Source organism: Myotis lucifugus, unplaced genomic scaffold (assembly GCF_000147115.1).
Source record: "Myotis lucifugus unplaced genomic scaffold, Myoluc2.0 scaffold_15, whole genome shotgun sequence".
NCBI classification, from domain to species: Eukaryota; Metazoa; Chordata; class Mammalia; order Chiroptera; family Vespertilionidae; genus Myotis; species Myotis lucifugus.
Window position 1 is genome coordinate 14404738 of NW_005871063.1, and position 9638 is coordinate 14414375.

Below are 9638 nucleotides of genomic sequence, written 5' to 3' on the forward strand. Positions count from 1 at the left end.
ACAAGCCGGCGGGGCGGGAAAGGTGCGGCCTCGGGGCGGACGGGGGCCCGGCCGCGCGGGAAGGGGCTGCGGCCGCCGTAGGGGCCCGCGCGCCCGGGCCGCTGACCCCAACTCCCACTGGGCGGCCTGCGCGGCGCGGGGCGGAAGGAGTCGGGCGGCCGCGAGCGCCGGGGCGTGTGGACCGGAGGGGGTCGCGGGCAGGTCAGGCGGCCGGGGACCACCCCACCGGGCCCGTAGTTGAATCTCCCGCCCTGCCGGTCTCCCCTCCAGATGTTGCCGGCCTGCACGGCTGAAGCATCCCGAGGAAATGTATACGCTCGTTTCTCTGTCGGCGATAATCCGTCAGAACCACCCAAAGGCTCCTTAACATGCAGGTGGCTGGGCCTGGCCCCCGAGTTTCTGCTCAAGTCGGTCCGGGGTGGGAGCCGGTCCTTTGCGTCTCTAACTCGTTCCCACGCGAGGCCGAGGCTGCCGGTGCGGATCCCGCACTTCGGAGTCGTGGCTCCCCCGCCCTTCTCTCCGCTCCCTGACCGTGTGGGGAGAGGGTCGCCCCGGGATCTCAGGCGCACTCACTGCCAAGGTGGTTTTACCTCTTTGGAAGGTCACCTCTCTATTGAGTACCGACTGGATTTTCTGGCCGGAAGCCCACAGTCTGAGACTGACCCCAGGCTGGAGTGTAATTCCCGGGCCGGTGGCGCTTGAGAAAGCGAGGCTGGATAGACGTGGACCAGAGAAAGCCCTCGCCTCTCATTCAGAGCCGACCTGGGCAGGTGGGTCTCACTGCTCCCGCCCAAATTCAAAAGGGAATCAAGGATAGAATGATAGTTTCCTGTCTTATAGGGTTTTAGGTACTTTTTTGTTCAATTCAATTCTCTGAATATTTTTGCATGTTTTATATTTTACTGAGGGTTGTAAATCATTTTAAAGCAGTGCAAAACAAACAAACACCTAGGTTTCAGGGAAGATATTTGAATGAAACTATTTTTAAAAGTCACATTACTGTTGAAAAATCTCTCTCTCTCTCTCTCTCTCTCTCTCTCTCTCTCTCTCTCTCTTAAAAAGCATATCTATGTATTAAAGGGAACTTAATTAATTTTAACACTTTAAACATCTCCCCCGTCCTCTCAAATCTGGTTCCTCAAAAAAATAAAATAAAATAAAAAAATCTAGTGTGAAATATATTTTCACATTTCAATCCAGTTAGTTGAGGAAAGTTGAGAGTTAGTTGAGGAAAACTACCCAAAAAGAGACCTACTAAACTTTTCTTATTCCCAGTGGGCGGTGTTAATCATCTGGTTTGAACCTTGTAGTTTTCATTGTCAAATACTTGGGTTCTCTCAAAGGGAAGAAAGTTGGGGACTTGCATTCACTGTTTTTCAAGAGGAGATTAAACACAAAATCGATTTAATGGAGCATCTGTAATCTTAAATACAAGAAGTCAAGAGCGAAGGCTATAATAGAAAGGTTAGCTTTCCTCCATTGTTCACACAATCTAACTCATATTTTTGGAACTTAATTATCAATGAAAGCTACTGCATCAATGCAATACTGTATAGGCAAATTACAAGAACCTTTTACTTTTCCCAATTGGGTTTAAATTGCAAATCTTAACACTGAACAGTGTGCTTCTGGCACTGAATATTCAATACAGTGAAATGTGTTTTAAGTGAACCACCCAAGGGCCCAGGAACATTTGCTTAATAATGATACTTTGCAATTCTATAGGGCCTTTCAGGCAAGGATCTCAAGTGGAATGCTCTTTAACTATACCCTGCATGGGAAACCTTGGGAATATTTTAAAGTGCTCACTTAAGGCCTACTGGAAAGAATCTTTAGTATAGATTTCACAGTATGGTTTTAAGAAATGAGGTACCACAGAATTTTCAGTCTCAGGGGTATCAAATTCATGGGTGTTTGATGGGTACTGAATATTTATTAGTTATTCTATGTAAAGCTGAAAATGTGTATTTCCCCCAACTATTTATTTTGAAAATTTTCAACCTGTGGAAAAGTTGAAATAATACTACAATGAAACATTTAATTTCAGTGAACACCCACATTCCTTTCATTTATGTTAACATTGTTACCATTTTGTGCTTAGGTTCTCTAACTTTAGATAGATAGATAGATAGATAGATAGATAGATATTGACATAGTATATCTAAATAGATGGGTAGATATAGGATATAATTGTTTGCTTGTTTGTTTAGTCATGCACATACATATACTTCTCTCCCCACTCATTTAGTAAATTATGAACATCATTGCACTTCTAAATTGCTTCAGCTCACTTCTCCTGGTTGAAGGGCATTCTTCTACCCAACTATAATGCCAATAAAAAGAATATATTCTCATTGTTCGTTTTTAAAAAAATTCAGTGACTCTTTTTTTAGTTCAGAATGTCCATAAATCTTATGAGTATTGTCTGTGAACTTAGAAAATGAGATCTAAGTCAATGCTAGTATAAACAATTCTAAAATGCTATTCTATTACCTAGGCAACTTGGGAATTTGAAGAACCTGAGGTTCTGATTAAGGAATTGCTATAGAAATAACATATATTAAGTGTTTTGAAATCAGATTTCAAAAACAATACAAGAAACCGAAAATCTTTTTAAAAAAATATATTTTATTGATTTTTTACAGAGAGGAAGGGAGAGGGATAGAGAGTCAGAAACATCAATGAGAGAGAAGCATTGATCAGCTGCCTCCTGCACACCCCCTACTGGGGATGGGCCCCTGCAACCAAGGTGCATGCCCTTGACCAGAATCGAACCTGGGACCCTTCAGTCCCCAGGCCGATGCTCTATCCAGTGAGCCAAACCAGCCAGGACCCGAAAAATCTTTTTGACATGCTTATGGAACACAAAAGAAACATTTATATTCCAATTCAAGTTCCCCTCCCCCATTAATCTGCTTTTACCTTAATTAATGTTTGATCTAAATTATCAGAATAATGGTCTTAATTATCCACTTCATTTTGGTAGCCAGTGTAGACTTGACCAAAGTGAAAATAGCATTGGCAGTTGTGTACTTTGAGAAGTGTATGTAGACAATTTACATAATTTAGCTAAAATGGCCAATTAATGGGTATCATTATGAATGTCTAGACATAGCTTTTATGGGTAGGCAGAAGAACTAAACCTCTCCTTTTTCCAGTGGTTGCCCTCCTCCAGCTTTAAAGATTCGTATTTTTCCTGTATTGAATAAAATAGTCTCATATTTTTAATAATATAGGCATGTTAATTAAAAGTAATTATCCAAAGACTGTCAAGTATATCTTATTGCTTCTTATAAGTCCTTGAATTATGACATAACTTAATGTGTGATTTATCCCACTTTTAGAAATATATATAATTACATATTTACCTCTGTAGTGTTAGCAGTGCCTTATACTTAACATTTACTCATTAGCCTTATTCTCTCTTCTATAGAAAGTCAACTTCTAACTGCATGAAATTCCTGGAGCTTAAAGCCATCTTTCAAATAAATGTGGGTAGGGTTTTAGGTGTGATATTCATACAGCTTTATGTAATAATGAGTGGGGACATTAAATTTTATGCATACATTTACCTCCTAGGGTCAGAATCACTGTTACTTTGACTATTTAAATGTAATTTTATGTTTTATTTTACTCTTATGTAGTTCACATTTTTAAGCATGTTTTTCTACAATATTTCAATAGTCTTCATCTTCTAAAGCTATTTGTCAAGGCAAAGCAAATGTGTTGATGGTTGAGTTCATTCTATTAAAGAACTGTAATATGAATAGTCATCAGAACTTAACCTTCAGAAATGTATGGCTTAGATATAATAGCAAGTTTTTGACAACTACTTACAGTTATTGTCTCTGTCCCTGGGACATTAGTTTTTACTGATCTCTGAAAGAAATTGAGAATAAAAATACTTCTATAAATAATATGCCTTTCCATACATTTGGAGAAGCTGTAAATATAATGGCTGAACTACAAATCAGGAAAACTGATTTCTGTTTTCAATTTGACTGATTCTCTGTATGAGGTTAGATAACATATCACGTAAGCTGCTGAGCCTCAGTTTGTTCATTAATAAAATAGGGATATGACTTGCCCTGTCAACTCCATAAGATAGCTCTGAGGATCCAGTGAGATAAGATTTGCGAATTATCCTATTTGTCAAGTACCTACTCCAGACAAACATAAGCAATAGATGCCTATTTCAAGATATTTGTAGTCCCTGAGTAGGAGAGCAAAAGTGCAGGGTGTCACCAACACAACATGTGGTTGAGAATTGAATATGTGTTTAGTGAGTTGTACAAATCATTACTTTGGATCCATTGGGAGTTGCATGAACACACAACTAGGGGTCTTTGGTGGATTATAAGAAGATACATGTAACAGAGGTGGAACATTTTGAGGATTACAATTTTTACTTTTCAGATTTTTGATGGGTAAACCTACGACACACACAGAGCGGCCCTTATTATTAGACACATTTGATAAGGCTAAAAATGGAGCAGTAGCATACAATACATTTCTAAGGAAAAACGAATTGTAGGTGTTTTGCTTGGATTATCAGGTAAAATGATGTTCTGAGACCTAATCAGTAAATACTGCCTTGTACCAGTATCTTATATATAAAGACAGCTGGCTTCAATTTTTTTTTTTAATTGAAGTCAATGGGGCTCCAAGTCTGTCATCCTCTTTTGTCTGTCAGGGATGAGGTCCTGCCCACTTTGGGGCTCTGGCTCTACATCTGTCATTCCATTCACCAGTGAGTCTCAAAGTCGGGACACTACAGCTGTCCTATTCTTTTCAGCCTTTTCTGGGATGGAAGAGATGAGACAACCGGCTGGCTGGTCAAGGCCTCATCACATATTCAGCAAGTCTGTACGAGCACTCTCGTGTAATTGCATTGTTCTTCCCTTTATTTGTAGAGCAGAACTTTTCGATTTAAAAGGTCATTGGAATGTTTATTTTACTGTGTGTCCCTATTTAATTATTTTGCTATGAATTGCATTTGTTAATAAAACAATGGTGTCAAACTGTTAGCCATAATTTATGTTCTACCATGCTCATGTGAGCATTTGCACAGACAGAAGTAGTGAGTGAATGGAAGAGGAAAGGAGGATCCAGTTGGAAGGTTCTAGTTAGGTTTCTTTCCAAATAAGGACTATGCTTTTGACTTTCCAAAAAAAGACATGTAGCGAAGAGTCTTTTGTGTTTGGAAGTAGCATATTCTATTAATTTGGTATTAAAGGCTTGGATCTGTCCCAGGAACTAGAATATACTAGTAGAGAATCAAATGGTTTACCTATTGGCTGGTGACTGGGCTGGTTCTGGCTAAACTCTGCAGCTTTCAGTTGGATGGAGTTGGTGGAGACAAGATTAAAGTTCATTTGGGCTTTCTTTTCACTGGCTTTTGAGTGTGCGCGTGTTTGAATTAATCTTTAATCATCCCAATAATCCTGATGGAAAAGTGCTAATTCTAAGGTCACTCCACAGGTGGGTTTGAGCAGTCCTGTAGGAACAACCTTTAGAGCCAACAAACAGCAAACCAAGTTTCAAGGAAGATACTCCAAACACAAATTATGGGAGAGACAGATTAATTCTGATGATAGTTTCCATTTGGAAATTCAAGTTTATTTTCTATATCTAAGAGTATTTTGCCAAAGAATTCCATGCCCAACTAAACTTACCATCGGAAACTTAATGGCATAAATAATCAAGAATATAAGGTTTCTGCACATACTAATACATTAATATACAGAAGTTGAGCAGAGTAGCTGATATTAAAGCTAAATCAGAAAAAAAATTAAAGATTTTTCTTTTTAATTACTGGGGGGGGGTGTTAGAAGTCCTTTTGTCATTTGGATGATTAGTCAACTATGAGTGCTGTACTGTAGATTTTAGCAAGATGGGAGTCATTACATCTAAATCTGGCTGTGTCTGCATCAGAACTTGAGCTTCGTATAATTCTTAGGTCTGCCCATTCTTTTTCTTTCAACTTTGTTCCCATCTTAAACTGTTAAATGTTCAACAGCAGAAAAAAAATCAGAAAAATGCCTTACTCCATTATGTTCTACCCAAATACCCAGGAAGCATTGTGCTGAGGCATCTCTAAGGGTGCTGTCTGGTAGTCCTTGCTCAGCTGCCATGAAGTTAAATGCATCATCTTGACACACGGTCATTACATCCTTTGGCTTCTCCCTTGAGTCTCATTCGTTTTTAACCCTGGCTATCCTTTTCACATTCTCTTGAGAAGGTCTCAGAAATCCTGTTATCTGGGCCTAACAGTCAGAGATTGATTTCATTGGTCTGGGATGTGGCCTGGGCATTCGGATTTTGAAAGTTCCCCAAAAGACTTTGGAGAAGTGATTCTAACCTGCAGCTGTGGTTAAAGAACCATGACTCAAGGGTGCGCTATTTTGAGTGTGCTCAGATTTCACAGTTTAGCAGTTCCTCTCCAGGTCTTCCCTGCATGTCTTCAGTAAGGGGCGGAGCAGGTAGGGTAGGTTACATGAATCCTGAATGGGACCAAAGTAAACAAGATTCAGAGCCCTGTAGTGTAGAATATCTTTTCTCATTTAATTACTTCAATATCCTATACTAAATGCCACCATTGCTGTCAGAGATTTTTAAACTCTTTTAAAGGGCATTATTATTTCCTAATGTAATACCATGTACCTAGAAGCACTTAGTAGATTTATTTAAATAATAGCTAATTTATCATTCTTTCTTTATACCCATCCCTTATGTACAGTAGACTCAACCTAATTTTATTATTAAGAGGAAAAAGCATAAGTTCACATTTTTTCACTAATAGTTATAGGGAATCTTCTCTCAAACTTTTACCTGCAGAAACTAAAAGCCTCCTCGTGTATTGGTGATTCTTATATTTTGCTTTATCTTTTTTTAAAAAGTAACTTTCCTACTATAACTTGCTGGTTAATTCTCTGAGGTTTTCTAGGCAGACAATCTACAGGTAATCATAATTTGCTCTTTTCTGTAATTATAGTTCACAATCTCTTACCTGCAATCCAGTTTGAAAATGGAAAGTTTGTAAGATTGGCACTAAAACCTGACTTGAATAAATGTGAGGCTGTTTACAGTCTTTATGCTTCCATTTTGTGTTAATGTTCATTTTAATGTAGCAATATTATGGAGTATAGAATGCTGAATCAGTTTCTGTTATTACATGATATACAGTAAATTAACTTTTCTAAAATATGAAAACTTCTAAATTCTGTAACACATCTAATTCCAGAGGAATGTGGAATGCTTTATCTTGATATGTTCAATTTTTGACCTCTGTATCTAGTCATATTTAATGTCTAACTCCCTATTTGATTTTTTGATCAAACATATAATGTAAAATTATAACTATTTTGTGAGTGCATACGTCATTAAGTTCTTTTTTAGTAATGATGAGGTTGATTCTGCCATATTTCTTGAGCAAAAGAAACAGCCATTGATTGCAACAAAAGCTTTATGTGTTGAAGGGAAAAAATTGTATTGGAGTGAAGTTGACTAGAGCTTGGTTTTACTCAACCATATTTAAAATGCTGACACAGATTCTGAAAAGTAGCATAGAATACTTTGTGTTCATTTCACCTAACTGAAGGCCACTGGGAAGTTATATAACTGAATATCGGGTAGACATAATGATCAGATTACATACATAATCTATTCAGTTACATATTAACTGCTGGTGGTGATTATTTTAAATTGCAGTATACTCACTATGGTGTTGTGTGTGTGTATGTGTGTGTGTGTGTGTGTGTGTGTGTGTGTGTGTGTGTGTGTTTAATAAAGACAACTCTATTGTCAAAAGCTACATCAATGTAAGTAGTCTCTGAAGAAAATATGATTTGGAAACTTCTAGTTAAATATAGCAGATTGAACATGCATACTTTTCTGTCCTCTTGCCAGAAACTTATCAAAATCATTATGAAAGGATATAAGAGAGCAAAGTAGAACCAGAAAGTAAACTAAGAAACAAGTATTCATGGAGTCCAGGAAACAATGCAACCAAAGAGAAGAAGTGAAGGTATTTGGTTTAGAGAGAGCAATCAATCCAGATTGAAACAAGAAGCTCTGGGAGGGAGGAGAAAAAGAACTAAATGAAATGGAGGTAAGCAAGCTACCAGTTACAGAGTTCAAAACAATTGTTATAAGGATGATCAAGGAAATTAGTGAGAACTTCAACCAAGAGAAAGCAACCATAAAAAAAGGACAGAGACCATACAAAGAACTAGTCAGAAATGAAGAATATCTGAAATGAAGAATGCACCAGAAGTAATCAACATTAGGCTAGATGAAGCAGAGGACTGAATCAGAGATTTGGAAGAGAAGGTAGCAGAAAACACCCAATCAGAGAAGCAAAATGAAAAATAATTTTTAAAATGAGGAGAGCCTAAGGGACCTCTGGGACAACATCAAGCGTAGCAATATCCAAATCATAAGGGGTACCTGAAGGAGAGGAGAGAGAGCAAGGAATTGAGAACCTATTTCAAGAAATAATGACTGAAAGAAACTTTGGAGGGAGGACTTCAAGAGAAAAAAACAAAACACTCAAAAGTAATAGATTATTTGATGCCCATAAAAATTGATGAGTTTTGACAAATCTGTTATAGCATTTGGAGAAAAAATAGCCAGAAGTATATAAACCAGTGTTAAATCAATGAAATTAACAACTTTAGGCAAAACAAAAAGGTTAGTGAGAGGGGAAACATAATCAGAATATAACTGTTGCCCAGCCAGCGTGGCTCCGTGATTGCGTGTTGACCTATGACCCTGGAGATCACATTTTGATTCCTGGTCAGGGCATATGCCTGTCTTGCGGGCTCGATCCCCATTGGGGGCATGCAGGAGGCAGCCGATCAATGATTCTCTCTCATCAGTGATGTTTCTGACTCTCCCTCTTCCTCTCTGAAATCAATAAAATAATAATTTTTTAAAAAGAATATAACTGTTGTCTTAATAGTAAAAAATATTTACTAGTTATTGCTCTAAGTAAAAATTTTGATATACTATATTGGTAAATGAGGAAGGTATATGTGTATTTTTTTTAAAGAGATGAGATAGGATAAGATGAGATGGTATATGAAAGAGATGGGATGGTATAAGATAGCTCAATCATTATTCATATCATCCATAATAGGAAATCAATAGGTAACATTAAAAATATGTATTTATAATTTGAAAATATGTACTTAATTACTGAAAAGTGGTTACTTTGAGCTGCAGGATTTGGTTTGGGGGGTGGAGAGACATGGGAATGGGATGGGGAGCCTTTTAATAGTATTCAATTTTTATATCATTTGCATGTATTACATAGATAAACATTAAAATTAATTTTAATAGATACCTTAAAAGAAAACAACATGTGTTTTGAGGAAATACTCTCAAATTGTTATTTCACATCCAAAACAGTTAACAGATACATGTGTGATTTTTTTTTAAAAAGGCTTCTCAAATCTAAATATTCTTGTTAAGTTGTTACTTTTGGGAATGCTAAAGCTAAAGTTCTCAAAAACTCAGTTCTATGGACTCAATTCCAATCAAACCATGAAAAAACAAAACAAAACAGGGGTTGCCGCCATCGCTGCCGCCTTCGGGCCAGCCCCTCGGGTTTCAGCGAGGCTGGGTGACGCTCTAGA

At 37.8% G+C, this 9638-nt stretch overlaps 1 protein-coding gene across 1 annotated transcript in view; it reads right to left on the reverse strand.

Moving 5' to 3' along the window:
• The window catches only part of SP8 (Sp8 transcription factor), a 21387-nt gene extending 15220 nt beyond the window's left edge, over positions 1 to 6167 (reverse strand). Inside the window, 2 exon segments of the mRNA XM_006109675.3 lie at positions 5908 to 6001; positions 6048 to 6167. Coding sequence (XP_006109737.1) covers positions 5908 to 6001; positions 6048 to 6167 — 214 coding nt within the window.
• Between the last annotated feature and the right edge of the window lie 3471 nt (positions 6168 to 9638).